We start from the raw sequence: 23,072 nt of genomic DNA, 5'->3' as shown, positions 1-23,072 counted from the left end.
AAAAAGCAGGGCGACAACACACAACAGCACATGCCACGAACAGAAAGCTGTGCATGTCCCACCTGAGCCCCGGCGAGGCAGGAGCAGGGGAGGCTAACACGGAGAGGAGAGAAACAGCCCTGCTACCGAGGTGCGGCAAACTTCCAGCCAGAGCGCCAGCAGGGGCTCCGGCCAGGGAAATGCTTTCTGCTGACGGGACTGCTCTGTTTATCCAGGCCGGCTCACCTCCTGGGAACAAAGCGGGTTTGTGCTCGGCAGCAGCAGCGTCCTCGGCACGTCCCTGCCCGCCCCCAGCCGCCGCCAGCATGGCCAGCACTCTCCCACCGCCCGCACCTCTGCTCCTGCCGTCACCCCTATTGCTCTCCGCTGCCTTACCCCTAGCACGTGAGCTCCTTGGGGCACAGGCTGCCCCTTTGTTACCAGCATTGTGCTGGCTGAGCAAACAAAGAGCCCAATATCCAGCAGCCGACAGCACTTTGCCACCAAAAAGAGATGAATGGACTGGAGTGAATCGGGAGCACAAAGAGCTGCAGTTCAGGATAGCAGGAACCTACTGAGGCAGAAAGAGCAACAGTATAAAAACATGACCATGTGGAGCTGGGAAAAAGATGGAAGAGCCCTCAATTAGCTTGGAAATAGTAAAGACAAGAAAGCAGCCTCGCACTGTGTGAGGTGGGGTGGCTGTGGCACAAGGAACCGCTGAGCTCAGGGTCCTAAAAACACTTGCCATATTCTGAACCTGCACGCTTCACAGCCGCTCTGGACAACAGAAAAAAAAAAAACAGGCAGGTGAAACTGCTGCCTCAGGGTAGGTTCTCCAGGATTATAGCGAGATTTCTGGCATTTCCTCTGTCAAAGGGGTAACGTAAGAGTGGTTTGAGGAATGTAAAGATCACAACATGAGCCCTGCAGACTCAAACCCTTTACAGTGGTCACTCGGAGGACATGGCCCTCCTGCTGCCTGGGACTCAAGTTACTTGCCTGGGAAAACAGCAGCATCCCTTCCTTAACTCACCTGGAGCTCTGGGGACTCATTCATTAAAAGCGCTCTGTTTCAAACGAGACGGAAGATTGAAAGAGGCAGGCACAACTGCAATTGTTCTGACACGTACCTATTAACTGCACTTAAAATAAAACACAGGTACTAACATATTGATGTGAAAAGCAATCCCCGAGAGCCAGCCCATGAGGCGAGGAAGCATTAAGCAACTTCTGAAACAGCCAAAAAAAATCCCAGCAAGCCCATGTTCCCTCAGCAGTACCGAGAAGCGGGATCATTCCCTGACAAAACACACAACTCTGTGGGAAGGGAAGAGTTCAGAAGCACTGCAGATATGGCAGACTAACAACAGGAGGACCCAGGTATACTGGGCACACTCTCCTTTAGCTTAGAGATTAGTGTCTCAGAAAACAGAGACCAATCTAACAACTGACACTAACCCAACCACTTACTTCCGAGATGCAGGAGTCACTGACTGACTGTTGGACGAAGGGAAGGGAGCAGCTACAGCCCTACTGCCGCAGCACAGACGAGACAGCTCAGAGGGATGCGAGTGTCAGCGAGCACGGGGGATGCTCGGTGTCAGTGCCAGGGATCAGAACCAGGAGCACGCAAACCCTCCTCCGAGGTTGCTGGGGATTTCTGATGAGCCCACACAGGTCACTGACAGCACTGGCCACTCCTACCCGTATTCCAGAAATACCAGATACTTCTTTTGCACATCCTTCTCTAGAATTGCCCCGCATACACCACCAGACCAGCCCCTTGCCAGCCAGACAGCAGGGAGTGTAAGCCCCTAGAGCTGGTCCTACCGAGGCAACACCTCCCAGATCACTCTGTCCCTTGAAAGTCCAGTGCCAGCACCTGGTAAACCGTCCTCTTCCAGCAAGGGACTGTGAAACACCTCTGAATACTAGGCTGCTTGCTGTCCTTTTCCGTCCATCCGAGTCTAGACAGTATGCCCCTGTATTTCAAAGCAGTGGATCAGTCTTACAGGGTTTGCTTGCTCCGTAACATGATTCGAACACAAAATATTATGTTTTCCAGGGTCTTGGCCTTGTCTTACTCCATGGAGTGCTGACTGCCAACATTTTCTCCAAACCTCCACCTAGAAAGGAAGTCTCCCAGCATCTTGCAGACCGGGAATGTACTGAGTCCAATTCCTCAGCTTTAATGGTGGACACGAGCTTCTCCCAGCTCCAGACCAGATCTGCCTGGTGAGAAAAACATCCAGCAACTGCTCGTGCAGGGGCTCCAGCAGGAAGAGCAGACTGCAGGGAGAGCAGGGCTCCGCCTGTGATCCCCCGTGAGTCACAGCTCCTGACTGCTGGCCAAGCACCATCCCCTCTCACCTCCAAGGGGGGCAATCCCTCCCAGCCAGGGGGAGGGAGGGCTCCCCCACAACTCAGCAAACTCCGGGACTTCACCCTGGCAGAGGTCAGGGCTGCAGATTGCAGCAGAGCTGGAGCAGGACAGGATTCCTGCCTCCGCCTAGCAGCAGATCCACGTCCAAAGAGAGCCTCACTGTGCAAGTATGAAGCTGCGGCAGAGCGGCGAACTCGGCCCGCTGAGAACATGCTGTCTCTGTCTCGGTGCCTGATCCTGAGCAAACTAGGTAACGTGTTCCTGGCGCCCAGCTGCAGCCCGCCCGGTGCCCTGACACAGCAGCTTTGTGTAGCGAGGCAGAGAAGTGAATTCCCAGGGCATTAATCACTCCTCCCAGCCTCCCCACATGCATGCTCAGCACGCATCACCTTCGTGGAAGACAGCCTACCCCTTCTTGTCATTAGCTCTGGAGTATGTCTGGTCCGGTGTGGGCTGATGAAAGGACAGACCGGAATGAAATGAGAGCTATTAGCTCACTTACAAGATTGTTATGAGACCTTCAGCACAGACCACGCCACAGCAGCCAAGAGGAGACATTTACACACTGACTCAGACAACTTCTCTTACCCTCCTCTCTCCTCGTGGCTGAGATTGGACAGGGTAAAATGCCTCAAATAAAGGACTCACCAACACAATAGTGAATTATTACCAGGCACAAAGGATCATAACTTACATGGAAGCAGACCTACTGAAGATGGTGATACAAATGCCCTTTTGGACTCTGTTTGATCGTAAGGATGAGTAAATTAATTTCTGATGAGTTTCTGTAGCGTCAAAACGGGAGTTCTCTCTTCCCCGTTTCTGCTGAAGCAAGGATTTCAAACACTTAGAAAACAATGCAGCGACACGAAGAGATCATTTTAGGTTGATTACAAACAGCATTAATAGCCCCAGTAAAAGGAGAGACTCAAAGGCTTTTGAGACAGCTAATCCAGTGGTACACCCAAAGCATTGATCAGATTATGAGATAAAAAGCAATAATGAACAGATGCCACAAACTTCGCAGCAAGAGAACCAGACTTGACAGGCAGCATCCCTACCTGTCTCCCTCCAAATACGACTTCCCAGCTTCTTGCTCAGACAGTGCTGTTAGAGCTGGCTATGGGCAGCGCTGCAGCGTAACTCACCAGCACAGTAACCAAGAAATTAATATATCACCAAACAGAAAAAAAATGCAGTGCAGGCTTCCACATGCACAGTTGGTTTGCACAAGGGAGACAAGTATGTTCTTGTGCAGCAGACGTCTCAGTCTCTTTAAAACTGAGAGCCAGCCTAAGCAGTAAACCAGGAAGGAGTCTGATTCCCAGAAGTGCACAAAAGCCAACTTTGTCACAGAACAATTAAAGAATATTAACAAATGCTGCCAGTGATCTTTTTTAAAACTTAAAAATGCCATACTTTTTACCTCTGTCTTTTCACGCCTCCTTCCCCTCACTGTAATATAATGCCTGTTCGCCGAAAACAGAATCCACCCCCAGAAACGGAGGTGCCCTCTGCCTCGCTCAGCTGCTGGCTCTGGCTTCCACAGGACATTTGCTGCAGTGCTCGCTGCGCACTGAGCTGCAGGAGCAGAACCTAACGTGCAGTGGGCAGAAACCAGGAGCACCACTTGGCTTCTCACACGATTGGGTCAGGAACAGAAGCTCACTAACTGCGTGCTGAGGCATTTTCCCTGCCCTTTACCTCTGTTCCTCCCACCTCCCTGTGGCCTCCAAATGTGGCCACCTCTCCTCCCTTCCTCCTTACCCCGCTGCATCTGCAAGGCCTGCACAGGCCTCAGCCACGCTCCAAGGACAGGACATTGCCCATGCTGGAGCACACCCTGAGCACTCGCAGGAGCCTTCGGAGCTGCCAACCGCAGTCACCCCCCTGCTCCGAGCAGAACGTGTTGCTCTGCAAGTCCCCGGAGGTCCTTGCTTGCCTGCACATTCCTGGGTGGGACAGACAATACCCCATTGAGCCAGGCCCTGGACATGGTGCCAATGCAGGGACTGAGGAAAACTGCAGAGCCACCCCTACAAACCTCAACAGAATGGACAAGACCCCAAGCAGAGAAAAAACAGGCTTAATGGCACAGAGGAGAGGAGCCTTCTCCCGCCGGGGCCACGCGGACTGCTGCAGCCTCTCGTTAAAACATGCTGTTTGTCTCCGCAGATCCCAAAGAGCCCCCCCGCTGAGCTTCATGCAGTGGGAAACACGTGATCTCTCTTACGTCCTGCCATCTCCAGACCCCATATGGCTCCCAGGAGGATGAGGAATCTCCTCGCTTTAAAAAGAAACAGCTTCATTTCCTTTTAAACCTGACATACAGAAATCATTAAAATAAATACACCAAGGTTGGATCAGCAAACCCCCCCAGATCCAGGATCACTAAGAACAACTGCTGCTTGAGCTCTGCCTTCCCCACAGCGCACGTGTGCAGCAGTTCGGGGTGTTTGCCACAGGAGCTCTGCGTGTACCACGCAAGTCACTCACACCACGTCTTTTTTCCCTCCAGCTGGGCACTGGCTGTCACAGCGTTGTCACCTGCTCGGTAGCGGGACACGGCTCAGTGCCGGCTGGCAGGGTTTGTGCGGGGTAGGCGTAGGTTGGGGAGGAAGGAAGAGGAGCTCGCGTTGGGCCAGATGGCAAGCAAATGAAAGTCATCTGGAAACTTGAGCACAGCATCAACTTTTAATGCAAAGCAGAGCACCTTGCCAAAACATGTGAGCAAGGACACTGCGATGGATACTTAATCTATAGCACTGTGGGCCTAAGCACACAAAGGCCAGAGCACCAGCTCAGGAGGTAAGAGCTTCCCCAGTTCTAGCCACCCTGTACTGAGTGGCTGCATGCACTTTGCAGACACCGTTACCAAGTCCTGTCTTCTCCCTCCCCGAGGCACACGTCTAAAACGATACAACGTAGAATAAGGACCAGACAAAATCCCAACAGCAGCACCCCTTCTGCCGTGCAGTACCTGTGCCTGGGCTCCTGCAGGTAGGCAGTATACAATCACAAAATTAGTCATTGTACCTCGAGTATGTATCCAAAACAGGTTGAACTGGGGATACAAGGACATTCCTCAACACTTGAGAATGTGACTTTGTACCCTGACCGGTATTTTTCAATGCAGCTTTTGGACAGAAGTCCCCAGTGATGGTTTGGTTGTTGGGTAGGGAGTGTAGAAATAGGGGAATTACTGCAGTTTGAATTGGAAGCTCTACTCTTTGCTCACCTTTACTCCCGTTCTACACTGCTCATTATCTCCAGAGAACCTAAATCCCCTGGGAGGGACTCCATTGATACCTGCTATCATGTGGACCTAACTCTTTTCAGAGCCTCTAAGTGCTCCTGACAAGGAAGCAATATAGTTTATGTCCTAATACAAAGGTCCTAAAACCAAAATGAAGTAAAAGCTATGCCACTCAGAAGTGGGGTTGAGCAATCATCATGAATTTACAATTCATTAGAAACATATTTTTGTTGGAGGTCGAGGGGAAATTATCAGTTAAGGTAGCGAAGTGCTAAGCACAATTCCGGGCACCCCACCCAGGCACACATCACTGGCATTACAAAGTCCGTCTGAACAGTCACCCACTGCGCGGACACCGCAGCCGCACACCGAACGCTGCGATTATCACACAGCCGCGCTCCCCAGGGCGGCTAACACACCTGGGGCTCTGCAGGGCCACGAGGCTCACGCCTTTCCTCTCCTGTAGGAGTCCCTCCTGGCCCCTTGCAAATTTAACATTTTTCTACAATCTTTACACATACGTACAAGTTTTTAATGTCACTGCTAATCCTAAGCAGAATGGCAACAGAGTGGGTGCATGGCAGGCACCAGGGAAAGTGGGAAAAGGGCATTGGGAGCAACTGAAGCAGCTGGAGAGAGAACTGAAACCGTTGTCCTTGGCAGAGCAGAGGATTTCTAAAGAACAGCAAAAGAAGCCAGCTCAGAGATGTGGGCTTTAACTGTGCTATACAGGGCCTTGAAAACAAGGAGGACACATTTAAACACGGTGCCCAGCACGACTTGCAGCCAGAGAAGTGAGTCAAGATGAGGGGGATGATGGTGACGTCTCCCAGCACAGTACAGAGGCTGAATTTGGCAAAATACTTAAAAAGCTACAAATTCTGTATCTACAAACTCTTTCAGGCCTTTTGTGGATGTAAAGACAGAATCATAATGGAAGCGAAGGAGAGAATGGCAGAGGCAAGGGGAGAGCGAGCTTTTTCAGCAGAAAGTCATGTAAACATGACAAGCCTCAAAACAGATGTTACTTGCAATATGTATTACACAACTAAAGCCCTGCTAGGTATTCTGCAAGGAGAACGAGATGTGAAAGGACTGGTGTGGGGGAAGTACTTCAAACACCAGCAAAGGCAGCGGAGCTCTTTCAACTGAGGCCAAACTGTGTCAAGGACGGGATCAGCTGCGGCACTGCTCTGCTCAGCCTGCGGCAGCAACAGGGTCAGCCCCAGAGCTGCAGCCCCTCGGAAGGTGTTCAGGATGCAGCCTCCATCCCCTGGCGAGGCCACTGCAGGAGGCACCGCCAGTTTGCCTCTCTTAGAGCACAAGGCGGTGGTGCCAGGCTGGCAGCAATGCTCAGCGGTTGGCATTTACTAAAGCGAGGAGGGGAGGAAACTCTCGGAAGTTTCTCTTCCCAGGCTGGCACAAGCAACGTGGGTGCTCACGGAAGAGCAGCTGGGGAAGGCACGGTGCTGCGCCCTGGAGCTTTTGCTCCCTGTGTGGGTGCCTGTGCTGCCCCTCGTCACAGCATCACCGCTCTGGGTGCCGGAGCTCACATGCCCGTGCTGTTTCTCCAGGACCAGGTGCTCTCCCTTAGCAAGCTGTCAGTGCCAGCTACCTGCGGGTCTGCCCGGCAGACCGTCACCCCGAGACCCCACCAGCCGCACAGATGCGGCTTAAGCCGCCCCACCCCGAGGCCGCCCGGCCCAGCAGCACGAAGGCACGGAGGGAAGCACCGGGGCGGCTCGAAGGCTGCTCCACGCAGCCTGGGCCCCCGAAGCGCCGTCGGGGCAGCGTGCGTGCGGGCAGGGCCCCGGCACACGCCGGGCACCCGGCTCCGCGCCCCGGGGAGCGAGGACAACACAGCCGCAGCCCAGCCGAGGGACAGCCCGGACCCAGCGAGCGGCACCCCCCGTGCCCGGGGACACCCGGCACGGCCCCGGGCACGCCGGGGAGGCCCGGAGCGGCGCGGCCCGGGGCGGGGGGCAGCCAGGCTCCGCCGCCTCCCTGCCGGGGGAAGGCAGGGCAGAGGCCGAGGGCCGGCGGAGCCGAGGGGCCGCAGCGGAGGCGGGGGCCGGGCCGCGCCGGGGGAGACGCAGGCCGAGGGGGGGCGCGCAGGGCGGGGGGAGCCGAGCGGCCGGGCCGGCGGAGCCCGGCTCCCCCCGGCGGGTCCCTACCTGCTCCCGGCCCGCTCCGGGCGCCGCGGCCGCTCCGGCCCTGCGCGTCCCCGCTCCCGCCTCCGGTTCCCCCCCGCCTTGCCCCCGGCTCCCCGCTCCGTCCCCGCGGCCGCCCAGCTCCGCCCGGCCCCGGGCCGGCCCGGCCCCCAGAGCCCGCCCGGCCTCGCAGCGCCCCGCCCGGCCCCGCCGCCCGCCCGCCTCCGCACGGCCCGGCCTGGCCCGGCACGGCCCGGCCTGGTGGAGCTGGGAGGCCGCGGCCCGAGCTGTTTCCCGGGCAGGCCCGGAGCCTGGGGGACCCCCTCGGTGACATGGGGACAGCCCCGGGACAGCCTCGCAGCACCGCTCGAGCAGGAGCAGCCGCCGCAGCTGCCTGTGCGAGCCCACTTAGGCTCCTTCCCCACAAAGTGTTGCTGCCTCGCAGGCACCACGGGTGGCAGGGCTCCGTTCCCCGCTGCTGCCTTCTCCTGGCTGTCTCTCGCTGCCTCACGGGCAACAGCTGAGGAGTGGGTCTGCACTGTCCATCTGGTGCAGTCTCGGTTTTGCTGCGAGGAGCTGGCTTTGGCGGCTTAGACCTGCTGTAGGATCCCCCAAACGGAGAAAAACAAAGAGCTCCTGGCAGAAGGCAGCAGCCGGTTTGTGCATCACGCAGAGGGGCACACCACGTACAGTTGGTCCCGCGCTGATTTTCCTGGCAGGCCGAAAACGCCTCCATGCCCCAAGGGATACCCTCCCTCAGCAGCACGCTGTGAAGCCCCAAGTCTCAGCCTCCAGCGCAGTTATCGCAGCTTGACACTTGTTTGTGCATTTAGCTACACTTCTCCATGGCAACCTCCGAGCTCACAGCTTGGCTTGCCACCAGCTAGGAGCAGGGTGCGCAGAGCACGGCGCACGCCCTGCTGTGAAAGTCGTGTTAGTGCGTGCACGGGCTCCGAGCTGACTCCCCGTCTGCTCTGCTTGTGCCGGGACCCGCACGGCTGCCACGGCGCTTTGCTGTTGGCAGGGGGCCCAAGGCTGCACAAGGAGCTGGGTGCTTTTCCCTGCAGGTATGGTTCCTCATGTGCACTTTGCTGGAGCCGAAGAATGGACACCAGACCCTGCCACTGGGTTTGAAGTGTTGTCCTCTGAGCCTAAAAGCTCTGCTGTTCTTGCCAGCTGAGAGGTTTTGAGCCAGGGTACTCCATCCTTTACACAGAAAGAACAGCCAATCTGCTCTGGAGGACCTTATCCTGGAGCAGCGATGGGAAATAGTCTTCTGCCTCAGGGACGGCCAGCGCTGCCCAGCGAGGTGTAGTGTTTACCCAGCGGTGTAGGAGCAGAAGGACCTGGCAGCTGTGCACAGCCTCCTTGGAAGCTCTCCCGGCTCACAGCATGTGACCAGCAAGAGCCAGGAGGGGGACCTGAACTGCACACAGTTAAGAATGAGCTTGCTGCAGCTCCACAGCTTTCTGCAGGGCACCGTAAAATGACCGCACAGGTGTCCGTGTTCACAGGGCTGTGAGAACGGCACAGAAATGCAGCCAGGGGATAGTGGTGGGTGGTAGATACAGTGGCACCTCTGGGTAAAAGCACAGAGTCCTTTGCAGGCAGCAGCGCAATCAGTCTAAACTCATACGTGCCAAGACAGAAATAACACCATCCAAGGAAAGCTGCGAGGCTTTTTCTGGAAGCTGAATCCCAAACCAGTCTTGCATATAGCAACAAACCCTGAAGAATGTAGGGCTCTGAGACCGCCCCAGCTTTTCCTGGTAACTCTCACACTGGACTAACTGTATGCATTTGGGCAGGTCTGTGTCCCTCTTCTTCTGCCTTTGCCTCCACTATTACTTACATGGTGGCTCTGAGCTTTTCATTGCTATCTTCACTTCCAGCCAACCCTTTCCTTGGCTTTGAGTTTAACTTTTCCAGTGTTCCAGGAAAAGCTATGCACTTAAAAAACAATTGTATATTTTTAGCTGTAAAATGTGTCCCCCTGTACGTCTCCACTAAGCATTTTACTGACTGTTCTTCGTACAGTCATCCATTTCTATCTCTCTCTTGTTTAACCTCAGCACTGCTGGACAGTCCATCATCCCAGTCCTCCTGCGGCCTTCAAGGTCATGGCCATGACCAAACCACCTCTGCTGACATCCCCAGCAAAGATGCCTCACCCTTCTTTGAGTTCATCTGTTTGTACTTTCCCTTGTTCTGCCTCCTTCATGCCAGCCACAGGAAAAGGTTCGGCGGAGGGCAGTGAGGATGCCCAGGGGTATGGGAGCTACTGGGCAGGCTGGGACTCTGCAGCCTGGAAGAAGGACGTGAGACCATTCCAGTGCAGATGTTGTGTCTGAGGGTTTAGCATTGTTTTCAGACCACGCTTCTTGCAACACTTGGGACTAAGTTCATGGCAAGCCTTTGAGAGGCGGGCTTGATAGAGTGCTGTCTCGGAAACATTTTGTAACCATGTTTTCACGTGGAGAGCTCGGCCATGGCCAAGTGGAGCCTTACCAAACTGTTCAACACAAAAATATTTAGAGCTGGGAGGAGATTGTGCTGGACAAATCCCAGCCCAGAGAGAGTCTCTTTCAAAACAAAAAGGTTATGTCTTGTAGGGACTGTTTTATAGGGCAAAAAGCTTTCCATCGAGACTCCACCTTCACTGCTGTGCCAACAACCCCACAGCAGCCTGCCAGGGAGAGTGCTGTGGCCTCCTGGAAGGCCTGTCCTGTTCCAAACAGAAGAAATCCCCCTCCTCTGACTCTCCCCTGGAAAGCAAGGGGAACCGAGATGGTCTTACATTTTCTAGGACCACAAGAGGGCAACATGAGAGCACCCTGCAACCAGCAGGCTCAGCAAGGCCATCTGTGACCATGCTGGGATGGGTGCCGGTGGCATGGGCAGCTCTGTGTGAGCAGAGCATCCATCCCTCTGCCCAGGGACCACACGGCTGATCTAGCAAGCAGTGCAACCAGGGCGGGATCCCGGCTGAGGGCTGCTCCCTGGCAGCCCTTTCCTTGCTCTCAGCTTCAAAGATGTCCTTGGAGGCAAGCTGAGCTAGTGCCGTGGCTGGGGGCAGGAGTATGTTGCACATGGGTCGGATGCATGGTGACAGAAGATCCTTCGGCATGCTGCATGGGGCCAGGCTGGCCTCCCTCACCCTGTCTGCATGTCCACCGGCAATTGTGCACCTACACGTGGCTTCAAACAGGAGGGTCCAGCCTCTGGCATGAGGCTGCTGGGCCTGGCCACGGGAAGAGGTGTTAAGACACAAGGGAGTTTGAATTCCTCAGCCTCGCTGTCCTTATTCACATCCTTCTGGATGCAAAAAGAAAAAAAGAATCTGAATTCAGCTTTGGTTATGAATGTGGAACTGGCCACTGCCTCTGGCCCTCACCGGTCTGTGCAGACCAAAATCACTCGGAGCCATGGTAATGCGCAATACCGCTTCTGGCACTTTTTTGCAGTAGCCTGACTAGATACCCTCTGAGGGACAGTTCGCTCTGCCTTTCCAAGAACAGACATGGCAGAGGAACAGCTTCTGTTAGCAGGCAGAGGTACAAGGGCGTGTGTGTGCTGCTAGGGCTGAAAATGCCGCTAGCATCTTGCAGCACAGACGGGGGAGGATGTGACAGTGAGGGATGAAGTGCAGAATACCGCCTGTGCAGTAGGCTGGTAGAGGTTCCTCTCGAGAGATGAAGTCTCAAAAGAGGAGGAGCAAGGAGATGTCTGGGGGACTCTGCCTGGACAGACCTGAGAGATGGAGAGAGCCAGTGCAACAGAGGGGGAGCTCAGGATAATCAGTCATGCAAAAACAAATTGCGGGGATGCATGGGTTGGGACTGTTTATCCCTCTGGAGTTATTTATTTATATGAAGAATGGCAGAAAGGCTTTGCCTGCTGAAGATACTTTTAGGGTGGAAATAGCTTTATTTCCACTTTTGCTTCTACTCCAAGCCTTCCCAGACAGGGCAAGCAGCATTTTAAGACCCAGCCTCTAGCACCCCACCTCGTTGAACCTTGGATCATACCTTTAACCCCATTACAGCTCACTGGCTTGCACTGTGCCTGCCCAGCACACTGCCAGCAGTCATACATCCAGATTTCCCTGCCGCACACTGACGGAACCAAGATTCAGGCAAGTTGTCTCAAAGGACCATCAAATCACCTGTCCTGCACTCCTACTCACTGGTTGTCAGACCTCACCTAGCTGCTCCTGTGCTCAGACTAATTGCTTGTGTTGGTGCAAGCAGACCCCTCAGAGAGCCATCTGGTTTGGATCTGAAGACGTAAGGAGACAGGATAATCCATTGCTTTTGCCGGCGTGTACCGTTTCATCCTGTCTGACTATAAATAATCCAAATGAGCTACCAGGAAGTCCCATCTGCACAGCAAAATGGATGTAACGTCACTAGCTGGGAGCTGACCTTGGAGCACCACAACCCAGCGCTGCATCCCTCCTTGTGGCGTTCCACCCAGCCACAGCTGTGCTATGCACAGGACACGCTGTGTCCAAAACTGGGCACACATGCTTTAAAACTGGCCTTCCTCTAACTTCAGGGTCTACAGGCAGCAACCATCCTTACCTGAGGGAGAAGCATGGTGCTCGCACCCAGAGGATGAGCGCTAGGATTCACGCGCCCCGCTTGTGAGGGCAGCACTCGCTGCCGGGACTCATTCTCCCTGCTGTGCACCAGTGAACGTCTCATGTGGGCTGTAGCAGCCGAGTCCGGGCGTGCAGGGAGCAGAGCTCTCCTGGATGGAACAAGGGCAGGAGGGCAGCTCCGCAGCTACAGACACGCTGCCTGGGGGACCGCAGCCCAGACGCGTTCTGCTGCGAATGACTTCACGATTTGCTCAGGGATTAAATACTTCCTCGTTTAATAACCTAATAATTCGAGCTAGTTTCATGCTGGACTTTTGGAAAGTTCACTGGCTGCAGTCTTCAGCCAGGCCTCATACAAAGGGCTTCCCTCAGCTCCCAGCCAAGTGAGCTGTCCTCATCTCTGGGTCCCCCGGCGGGTGGCTCTTGGCACTACCTTCTTCTGAAGGGTTTTATTGTTCGTGCGTGTGCCTGAGGCTTTACGCTCCGGGGGCTTCCTCACCACATCTTGTTTGAGCTGGAAATGCACCTGGAGAAAGAATAACAAACGCGTAACACAGTGACTGTGCCCTGCTGGCTCCAGGGGTCTGCAGGACCTGCCCCGGCTGATTGTATTCTAAGCTAACTCATGGCCAAGACAAGCATTGCCAATCACGGGCTTGGTGTTATGATACAATGGGAACTCAGTGCTTAAATCAGCTGGAAATATTTTTCTTCCCCATGGAAAATGCTGTACCAACCATCAGCTACATTTCTTACGCAGGGAGTTGCTCTTGTGGCAATGCAATGTCCTAGGATGATTTGGAAGATGAGCTGTGAAAGGCGAGTGACTGAGCTATGGTCTTTTTTCATCTTTTCTCACAAAGAACAGAGAAAAAGCTTTGCTTTGCATCTCTGTGAATGTTTAATCCACAGAATGGTTAGGACCAACAGACCTTCTCAACTGCATCTTGTTAGCTGAATCCTGCTTAATCAGTCCTGCAGCGACAAGTGGCTCTAGTAGATCCAGGAAAAAAAACATCCACAAAAGAACCCCCCGTCCAACCAAAAAAGGATCAAACAAATGGCTGTGGGGTAGCAGTGGAACAAGGCAAACAAATGCAGTCACAACAGGGAAGGGGCAGAGGGAAGTGGGGACAAGTGGGCCGCTGTGAGGGGAGATCTGCAAAACCAGACCCTCAGGGAACAAATCTGTCTTCTACAGGAATGTGGTGAAAGGAAAATCTCTTACAAAGGAAAGCCAAAAAGCAGGGTGCTTAACCTAGCAAAACAAAGGCTAGGACTGGGCTTGACAGCTCTCTATAAATACATCGGGGAATAAATACCAGGGAAGAAGAGGAGCTATTTAAAGCATAGCGTTGGCATAAGAACAAATAGGGATAAACTGACCATAAATAAATTTAGGCTGGAAATTAGAAGGTTTCCAATTCTGAGAAAAAGGCAGCACTGGAAGAACTTCAGAGGCTGGGTAGGGTGGGATGAAGAGACGGAGGGTGGGAGAACCACCGCAGTGTATTTAAGGCAGGGCCTGACCAGTGCGTGCAGAGAAGCACGTGGCGTGCCAGGATGCCGCAGTCGGGGGGTTCTTGCCAGTCCTCAGCCAAGGCTGTGCCCAAGGTCCTGCTGCATTCAGAAGGCAAGGGCTGACCAACCACTGTTTTATAACCTATTTTGAGTTGTCCAGCCTGCACTTAGAAGGGCATTGTAAGAGCTGGTTTCACTTTATCTCCCAAAGGTGTTTGGCTGCTCTTTGCTGGCACCCGGTCCCCACGGCAGCTCTCGGCAGAAAGAGGGGCAGCCCTCAGCCTCTTGCTGCCAGTCTGATGATGGGCTTGGTCCCAGGCATGATGCAGACGGCAGCAGAGCACCAAAACCCACAGAGCAAAGGGGACAGCACAGCCTCAGGGAACAGACACTGCCTCTAAACCATCACGTCCTTGCAAGTGGGGAGGTTGGAGGGAGAGCTGGAGAGCAGCAGCCCCAGCCAGCCAGGGGCTCACCCCATGGCCAAGAGGCAGAGGGCCACAGGAGACTTTTTGAGGCACCCTAGTGACTACGCAGCCTGACTCACCAGTGAAGGTTCAGCTGGGCCCACTGTTGTTGTCACTGTCTGGGGCTGGTAGCCCTCTGCAGAGGCTGTGACAGTGTAAGTGCCAGGCAGCAGCAGCCGGAAATAATCCCCCATATCGCCTGGAACACAAGATGAGAAGAGAAAGCACTCAGGATGCATGCGATGCAGAGTAAAACATATACCAGTAGCTCTTGCTGAGCGTCCTTCCTTGAGCCTTCAAAACCCAGACAACTTTTGGCCTTCCTTCCAAATCTGCTGGCTGCTGCAAGGCTGGATTCACGCAGGAAGCCTGCAAGTGACGTCTCACTAGCGCCAGGGAGCAGAGGTCAGTCTGCGAGGAGACGCCAAGTGAAAGAGGCTGGGGCAGCAGCACTGGCTGTGCCCTTTCACGGGGAGGGTGCAAATCTGAGCGCTCGCTGGTCGGACAGTAGCAGGCCGAAGGGCATTCACAGCTCCAGTTTGACTCCTTATGCATAATACCATTTTTTAATGCCTGTCATATTCAGTTTTGCCACGTCTGTGTTACCAGCAGAGTTTTAATCTCTCATCAGGTTACCGCTCCCCTGATTCTTCCTGCACAAGGAAGCTCCAGGAGCACTTTGTGTACTGCTGGGGCAGGGACAGGGGGACAGGGGGCTGACAACAGCGAGGGAGCAGCACGTTAGGGATTACTTAGAGCATCTGAATACATGCCCATCTATGGAACTGCACGGGTATCGCAAATCTGAGTCATCGTTACAGGCAGCCTGTGCATTTTGGCTTAGGTGGGCTCAGCCGGGCTGGGAAGAGGCGGAGGGGGATCTGCTCACAGCCTGCAGCTCCTCCAAGGGCAGCTACAAGGATGGCGGAGCCAAACTCCTCCTGGTACATGGGGCAGTGATCGCGGATGGCAGCTTGGGGGTGTCAGGGTGGATCAGCGAGCACAGCTTCACCACAAGGGTGAGACACTTCAACAGAAATCCTCCATCCTAGGAGGTCAGTGGGGATCAGATGGAGAGAGTGATCACCGACCAGAGCCTGTGCTGGGACAATCCTGCACCCAGCAGGATGTTGGAATGGAGACACCAGCGAGGCCTTGCAGCTGGCTGGTGCAGTAAGAGTGCCACTCTTACATTTAGAGTGCCACCGAGTCACAGACCTATGGCCAGAAGTTAATTTTGACGATTTCATAGTCTGACCTCTGGAGAGCTGCAATATTGTTTTTTTTTTTTCTGCAGCCAGGCTGGTTGAAGAAGGGTGATTATGAAAATGAGGTTAAAATCAGCCAGCAAACGAGAAACCACCACAGTTCACATCAACTAACGTGGCACTTCATTCTCAATCTAAATTTGTCTGGCTTGAACTCCCAGCCTTTCATCTCGTTCTGCCATTGTGTCCTTTGCTATCAAGTATTTGAGCTCTGTGTAGACACAGACACTTGAGCAGGTTATTCCCTCAACCTACTCTTCGGTTATGTACAAGGGTATTCTCTCCTCTCTCTCAGATAACATAGGACTCTGAAATCCCTCACAACAAGGTTTGCTTTCCAGTTCTCACCTCTTTCTTTCCTCAGCCCTCTCCATTTTTGCATTTTGTCCCCACAGCACCCAGCATGGGTGCATGCTGTGCCACTACATCTCCCTTGTCTTGCCTTCTATAGATTACACATTAGAGGATTGCTGCTTAGCTACTGCTTTACCCTGTCTGTTCAAACAGTAGCTGACATGATCTGTGGCCAGTGTACCTACACTTAAACAGACCATTACAGTAAAGGATGAAATCAGAAAATCCACTTCATTTTTTTCACTTCCTAGCCACAGTTGCCTCCCCTGAGACCCTGGCCCAGCTGCCTGTGAACCCACCTTCTCCCTGGTCCAGCAGGCAGAGGCAGCAGCACTGCCCCGTGCACTGCTCATTTCTCACAGCTAACGTCTTTCAGAAGCAAAGCATGCTGAGCAAAACGCTCACTGTGGCCTCGCTCCCCTCCCACAAACCCAGACAGCCTCTCAGGGGGACACCACGCAAGGGGACCGGCGACCCACCGGAGGTAACGTCATGGCTGATTCCCTGGACGGAAATGACTGCTCCTGCAATGCCGTTGTTGTTCTCGTCTGACACCATCCCTTTGATGCCCTGGTGGATCTGCAGGGAGACAGTGCTGGCTGGGTTAAGGCCCTCCCTTTGCTGAGGAGGGTATTTCTGGGTGCTGGAGGAAGGCAGAGCTCTGGGGACACCACCACTTTTCCCCATACCCCTGGTGGTGCTGGTTCTCCCCAGGACTAGGACACAACAGCCACCCCAAAACCCACCAACATCCCTTCCAGAGCACCCAGCAAGGTCCATGGCCTCCTCCCTCCTACCCCAGCGCTCCCAGTGCCTGCTGGCCCCCTACCATCAAGGCTGGGGCCCGCTGGGACCTGCGGGAGAGGGGTGTAAGTCCCAGGACCACCTCCTTACCTCTTCGATGAAAGCAACAAGCGCCTCCCGGTTGGCCATCCACTGCCGCTCCAGGTCCTTCTCGGGGGGAAACTTATTGCAGCTCAGCTCCAGGGTGATTTCAAAGCAGTTGGTGTAGAGGTAATTGAAGTCTTGCATGCCTGGAAGAGGACAGCCATGGCCAGGGGAATCCAAAGCCCCTTCCCTCCCCGCTCCCGTGTCCCGGGTGTCCTGGCATACATCTGTCTTCCACCAGAACTGCTCTGCTCCCCTTCTTTGCAGCCCCATCCCCTCATGGCCACTCAGCTCTCTCCTTCAGTCAGATCCTTCCCCTCTCCACCTGTGGAAGCTCAGGGGGGCTTGGTACCACAGGGCGTCTATTTCCCCTTCCATACCTCTGAGGTACAACCACCAGGAAAGTGCTATCGCCACAGCCTTCCCTAAGCGTCTCGCCTATCCCCTCACCTCTCCTCAGCCCAGCGCCCTGCTGCGGCGGGTGCTGCCCAGCCCTTACCTTTGCTGAGCGAGTACCAGGACGCCCCGTTCGTGATGCCATCGGCGAAGTAGTCCCCACAGTTCCAGCCGCGGTGCATCCAGCCGTGGGCATACGAGTACGTCTTGGCCAGCTGCAAAGACCGTGGCCGGCAGTCACACAGGAGACAGCTCCTGCCTTTCACTGCCATGAAATACAACCCAAGGTGGCCAGGACCTCTAAGAAACGTAGGCAGGTGAAAGAGCAGGAGGAAGAGCAGAAATGTGGCAAGCTGGAGGCTTGCTGATGGCACAGACAGCTTCTGGCCTGCTCCTGTTGCCCCCCCGCCCAGCAAATGGCACCAAAGGGAGGAGTAAATACGGGACAAAAGCTAACTGGTGTCAATCCTGATGCAAATATCACATCTACCAGGGGAATTTTATTAGGAAAGCATTCGGGCAACTTGTGTTTCTGGCATCTTTATATTTATTGCCCTTATCAAAGATTGCTGTTTATTTTTAGATATGAAGGCAGGGTCGAAATTGGGACACTGGATCCAAAGCCTGTTCTTTGTGTAAGACAAAGTTTAAGAGAGTGGTGCTTGCATTTTCTAACGCACACTCTATGCCTTGTGTTATGCTTCAGATGCTAGTATAATCGCACTCTGTCAGCACAAAAACAGTTACTTCACCGCGTGTCTGACTTCTGAGGCTGTGTGGGGACCACCAGCCTCTGCCCCAGGCTGCAGGCTCTGTCTGGCTTTGCGTGCAGCTCCGCTCCCAGCGCACCCTGGCAAGCCCCGTGCTTCCCGGGAAGGCTGCCTCCAGCTCAGACATTTTTCTCATCAGCTGTTCTAACGCAGACTTTCTTATTCTCATGCTGCTTTCTGTGTTTCCTAATGGAAGCAGTGACTGAAGGCACTGTTTTCTGGGACATTTGAACAATGGAGGAAAAACAAAGGCTCAGCTAGTCCTAGCAGGATCAGTAGGACATATCAATACTTTCCAATCCTCACCTTCTGGAACAACTTGTCATCAGGGGTGGGTGTGTTGACCGTGCGCCGGTGGCTCCTGAACTGCTGGTCCTGAGACTTGTCGTAGGGGTAGTTTGCCACAACCGCTCCGCCGTGCAGGTTGGCCGACAGCACGAAATTGTAGCTGCCGATCCACTGAATCACAGCCAATGTCTCTGGCTCCACCTGTGAGGAGAAGAAGGGGTGAACCGCGACAAGGGGCAGGCCCACGTTGGTTTTCTGCGTGCAGAAAAGGACCACTGTAGGAGGATGCTGCACCGCTCACAGCATCCCAGACTGGTACCTGGCTTTTCCAGTTGTCAGGCAGCGGGATGTGGTGATTTGGCCCGCTGATTTCCCCGCTGTAGTACATGAACGTGTTGAGGTCAGGAAAGTTGCGGTTCAAGTCCACTCCGTTGGCATTGTTCCTCCCCGTCAAGTACCCGATGCTGTCCGGGCCCTGCGGGGCAAGGGTGCATCGCGGGGGTAAGAACAGGGTGAGTGCCGCGGGGACTGGCCATCCTAGCAGTGCTTTGGTGGCTTTGAGTTGTAGCACGGTGGGCAAGGCTGGTGTGCAAGCATCCTCCACCACCCACCACAAGGATGTCCCCTTCCCACTGCCCCAGCAAAGGGGACCCCGCAGGAGCCCCGTCTGGAAGGGCGTTCGGCCCCTACCCGGCTGGAGGCGGCGCTCGCTTGCCTGGTACCTGCTTGGCAGCCACTTCGTACCCGTCGGGGTTCATGGAGGGCATGATGTGGATGCGCGTGTCGTGGAGGAGGCGGGTGACACGCTCGCTGCCCCGGCGGTACTCCTCGCACAGGAACTCGGAGAGCTGCAGCAGCAGCTCGCGGCCCAGCACCTCGTTCCCGTGCATGTTCCCAACGTACTTGAACTCCGGCTCCACTGCAGAGAGCAACACGGCAGAGGCACCATCAGCTGGGGCTGGGGTTGGAGGAGCCCCTTCCCACCCCAAGGAGCCTCAGCAAGCCCGAGACCCCCAGTAAATGACAATGGCCCTTTCCCATGGAAAATGGAGGCGGCACAGAGGAACTGGGGAGGGGTGGCAGGAGAGCTGCTGCCTCCAGCCCTGAGGTGCGGGGGCTGCTGGTGGGAAGGAGAGGACAGGCCATTTCTGCTGCCTCTGCCATGTGCAGTTTGCTGTCAGTACCTCTCACCCATGTGGCACATTCCTGGTCAGCAAGCTTTAAGGAGCTTTTCATTCCACCACGGGATAAAATCAATCCCTGGCCCCTGGTGAGCTGTGCTCTTTCACTGAAAGGCAGGGTCCCTGCTGACTCCATGCAGGTGGGAGGCAGCAAAGGTTTCCCCTCTGCCTCCCCTTCACCTGCCTCCGAGGGGATGGCTGGGGGCTTCCTCACCCCCCAGAGATGGGGAGGGGAGCCCAGAGAAGCCCTGAGCTGCTGAGCTGCATGTTTATCAAACTGCCTCTTGGGCAGCTCTGGAATGAGCAAGAAGGCCTCTTGCCCCTGGCTTTTCTACAATTAGAGGTTTAGAGTCTGCAAGCAGAGACTCACTGCTCTGCTGAAAGAGAGGCAGCACCCATGAGGGATGGGTTAAGCCTTCCCTGCTCCAGAGGCTTTTAAAGCAGTTACTTGTCAGAGAATAAATGTCCAGTTGAAGGCTGCAACCAGCACCAGTAGGATGAGAGATACCAGGAGAATCCAGCTAAAAAGGGAGCCCAAGTTTCACGTGACAGGGTAAGGACAAAACAGGGCATCATTACACACGTTGGGCTGGCAGAGCTCGGGACTCACTGTGAGTTTTTCAGCCACCACCAGCGATCCCCAGTGTCCATGATGATGCTGGGGCAAAAGACACCGCAGCCCTGCTCGATGGGCGCCTGCTGCTTCCAAAATCCAACCAAGCTTCCAGATGTGCTGAAGACAGACTTTAAAACAACTCTAATTTTGGCACCAGATTTTCCTTTTCCGTTTGTTGCCTGTGACCTTTGGATTGCCGTGCCTTAGTGAAGGACGCCGCGGGTGGGCAGTATGTGTTGACCCGGTTAGATTTCACGAGACATGAGAACTGACTTAATTAGGTAATCCAGTTATTAAATCTATAAAAATGTCCTGGGGTTATGCGCGGCCTTCATTTAAAAAAAGAAGGTCTCAGCAGGGACTCCTCCTCCTCTGTTTTGCTTGAGTCTGAGGCAGGATTTGTCAGCCTTTTTCAATTCGCAGACCCCTAAACTTTATCCACGTGGACACACAAGCCCTAATTCCTGCATGTAAGCCAGCTGACTCAAGGCTTTGCTTTTTGGAGTTACATTCCGTGGCCTTCGAAGGAGTCCCCAGATTCCCCAAATTCCCATGCTACAAGCTGGAAGCACCCAAGAAGCAGGGCTACAAGGCCACGCTGCCAGGGCTCCTTGCACTGAGGACTAGGAGCAGGTCAAGCCAAGTCTCTGCCTGGGGCAGGGAGACCTCGGTCACCTCCTGCAGCCCTCCCAGCCGCTCTGCTGTGGTTCTGCCAATATAAAACCCAGCGCAGCATCGCCAGTGCCCTTTGCTCGCTCCTTGCTTTGGATCATGCCCCGATGTGCTGTGGAGGTGTCCGAGGCCTCCTCGGTGCTGCGTGGGTTTCACCGCACGGTGCTGGCACGGAGGCGGTCGTGGTGGGAAGGCTCTCACCGTGCTGCTCGGCACTCCTGGCAGCGATGCTCTGGGCTGCACGAGGGGGTGCAATGGGATCTGGGGGGGCTGCTCCACTGGCGGGGTGTGCAGCAGCAGGTCCCGCTCACCTCTACGGCACTGCCGTCAGTTTTCCACGGGATTGTGACTTTTCCACGCGCCCTGCCCAAGCTGCGGGAGCTCAGCACCACCTTTGCTGTGCAGCCCCGAAGAGGGGGGGGGGGCGGACCGTTCCCCCCCCCAGCGCTGCCTGCTGCTGCAGGCCGGGGGGCGGCTGCCGCCTCTCCCTGCCGGCTCGAGGCTGGCTTTCGGGCAGGAGAGGGTGGCGGAGAAGTCGGCGTGCTGGGACGACCTCGCCTGCGTCAGCCCGCGTTTAAAACCCACGGCTCCGTCCAAAGTACGTGCCTGGGCCCCGCTCCTGCTCCGCAGCGCTCCGTGCGCGCACGCAGCCTTCGGGAACGCGCCCCCGGGGACCCTGCCAGAGCCCCCCCCCGGCACCTCCGGGAGTCCCGCGTGGGACGGGGGCAGCCCCCACCCGTGTCCCCGCGGTGCCGCGTGGCAGGAGAGCGGCGGGGCCGCCCCGTCCCGTCCCGCCCCGTCCCCCCGTACTCACGGGGCTCGTGGATGCCCGGGTAGTCGCTGAACTCCAGCACGTAGAGGTGCCGGCCCTCGACGCTGCGGCCGATGCTGTAGACGCGGGTGACATAGGGACACTCGCTCTGCACGCGGAACAGGGCCTGCACCATCTCCTCGTAGCGGTGGTGGACGAAGCTGACGGCGGCCGCCACCTCGAGCAGGAGCAGCGCCCCCGCCAGCGGCCGCAGCCCCCGCGCCATCGTCCCGCGGCGAGCGGCGGCGCTCCGAGCCCCCGGCTCCCTCCCGGCCAGGAGCTAAAGTGCACGCTGGAACCAGCCCTTTCCAGTTCCCCCGCCGAGTGCCAGCCCCCTGCACCTGCGGGCGGGGGGCGGCGGGAGCGGGGGCAGGGATGCTCCCCCCGGCCGCCCGCTGCCGTCGGGGAAGTTTCCCCGCTGCGGCTCACTCATTAACCGGACGGCAAACAGGCCCCCGGCGCCCCTGGCTGTCACGGCAGAAGAAGAGCAGGGCTGGAAAACTGGCCGCGGATGGGCGGCGGGGCTGCCAAGCGCACAGGCGGGCGGGGAGCGGCGGGGGGAGAGGAGCGGGGAGCGGGCGGGGGGCGCCCCGCGGGGCCGGTGCTTCCCGGGGGGAGCTCCCCCGCTCGCCCCCCGCCGCCGTGCCCGCGGGAGGTTGAGCCCCCAGCGTGGGGGGAGAGCCCGGCGAGGCGAGGGTGGGCGCCCCCGGGTCCCCGCGGCTGCTCTCCTGCCCCATCTCCCGGGGAAGCGGGGGAGATGCGGCCCCGCCGCCCCGGCCCAATTGGGACGGGGCCAGGATCGGCCTCCCCGTGCCTCCTGCCCGGGCAGCCCAGCTGGGAAGTTGCAGGGGGAGCAGGGGGCGGCGCGGAGTCTGCTGTCGGATGCGCAGCCCTCTGCTCGGGGGTGTAAGCCCGCCTGCTGAGCGCCCTCCGGCACCCAGCGGGCAGCAGCAGAGAGCTCAATAGCCTACAGGCAGACCGAAATGCCCTCCTGTCTGTTTGCAGAGATGCACTCTGTCTCTGGATTTGGAGGAGGCTGGTTCCTCCCCATCCCTCTGCCACATCCACGCCTGCCCTAGCGGGCTGCAGTCACCCAAGGGTCCCGCAGCTCTGCCCACGGACAGCGGCAGTCTTGCTTTGCAGCCTCACCCCGTGGGGCTAAAACTCCAGCAGCTTGGCTGCTCTGACGAGGGTGTTTAGTAGGCCATCTCTGACACAGAGCCCAAGCACTGCTGTAGCCAAAGGGTTTGCCATCACAGCTGGACATACCAGCAGAAAGGCTGCCTTTGCTGACTCGAGCACGCCATGCTGGCTAGTGACCACCCTGGAAAGGAGCTCCCCTGCCGCCTCCCCTTCCAGAAGCAATGGGCTTCTCAGCGTACTCAGGGCCCTTCTCAACAGCTACCAGTCCTTCACGTGGATCCCCACTGCATGGCTCTAACCTCTGTGACGTGGGTTGCTTTAGC

At 56.2% G+C, this 23,072-nt stretch overlaps 2 protein-coding genes across 7 annotated transcripts in view; both read right to left on the bottom strand.

Annotated features, from left to right (window-relative positions):
- DNMBP (dynamin binding protein) overlaps nt 1-7,931 on the bottom strand; it is a 32,674-nt gene extending 24,743 nt beyond the window's left edge. The window contains exon 1 of one of the 6 annotated variants that reach the window (XM_080597029.1): nt 7,796-7,931. Coding sequence is in view for 2 of the 6 variants with exons in the window: in XM_080597028.1 (XP_080453154.1) it covers nt 63-307 (245 nt within the window). In the remaining 4 variants the exon portion in view is untranslated. The other 5 variants (XM_080597031.1, XM_080597030.1, XM_080597032.1 and 2 more) reach the window with 5 other exon arrangements.
- Nucleotides 7,932-12,632: 4,701 nt separating this feature from the next.
- On the bottom strand, nt 12,633-22,334 carry CPN1 (carboxypeptidase N subunit 1). Its single transcript, XM_080597039.1, has 9 exons — nt 21,610-22,334; nt 19,049-19,245; nt 18,646-18,801; nt 18,345-18,527; nt 17,372-17,483; nt 16,879-17,018; nt 16,464-16,563; nt 14,443-14,561; nt 12,633-12,900 (listed from the first exon to the last, which is right to left on the bottom strand). The coding sequence occupies exons 1-9, from the start codon at nt 21,830-21,832 to the stop codon at nt 12,769-12,771; spliced, it is 1,362 nt and encodes a 453-aa protein (XP_080453165.1). The 5' UTR covers nt 21,833-22,334; the 3' UTR covers nt 12,633-12,768.
- Nucleotides 22,335-23,072: the final 738 nt, after the last annotated feature.

Source organism: Anser brachyrhynchus, assembly GCF_964034855.1.
Source record: "Anser brachyrhynchus genome assembly, chromosome: 6".
Classification (NCBI taxonomy): domain Eukaryota; kingdom Metazoa; phylum Chordata; class Aves; order Anseriformes; family Anatidae; genus Anser; species Anser brachyrhynchus.
The sequence above is the reverse complement of the archived record's forward strand: the minus strand, read 5'-3'. Positions and strand labels throughout refer to the sequence as shown.

What these genes read in the sequence shown, in the direction of transcription:
- CPN1 (XM_080597039.1), bottom strand. Translation starts at nt 21,832, where the DNA reads ATGGCGCGGGGGCTGCGGCCGCTGGCGGGGGCGCTGCTCCTGCTCGAG. An exon ending in CTGGTACTCGCTCAGCAAAG is followed by an intron (nt 17,019 to 17,371) that starts GTAAGGGCTGGG and finishes GTCCTCTTCCAG; the next exon opens with GCATGCAAGACTTCAATTAC. An exon ending in GCCCAGCTGAACCTTCACTG is followed by an intron (nt 12,901 to 14,442) that starts GTGAGTCAGGCT and finishes TTCTTTCTCCAG; the next exon opens with GTGCATTTCCAGCTCAAACA.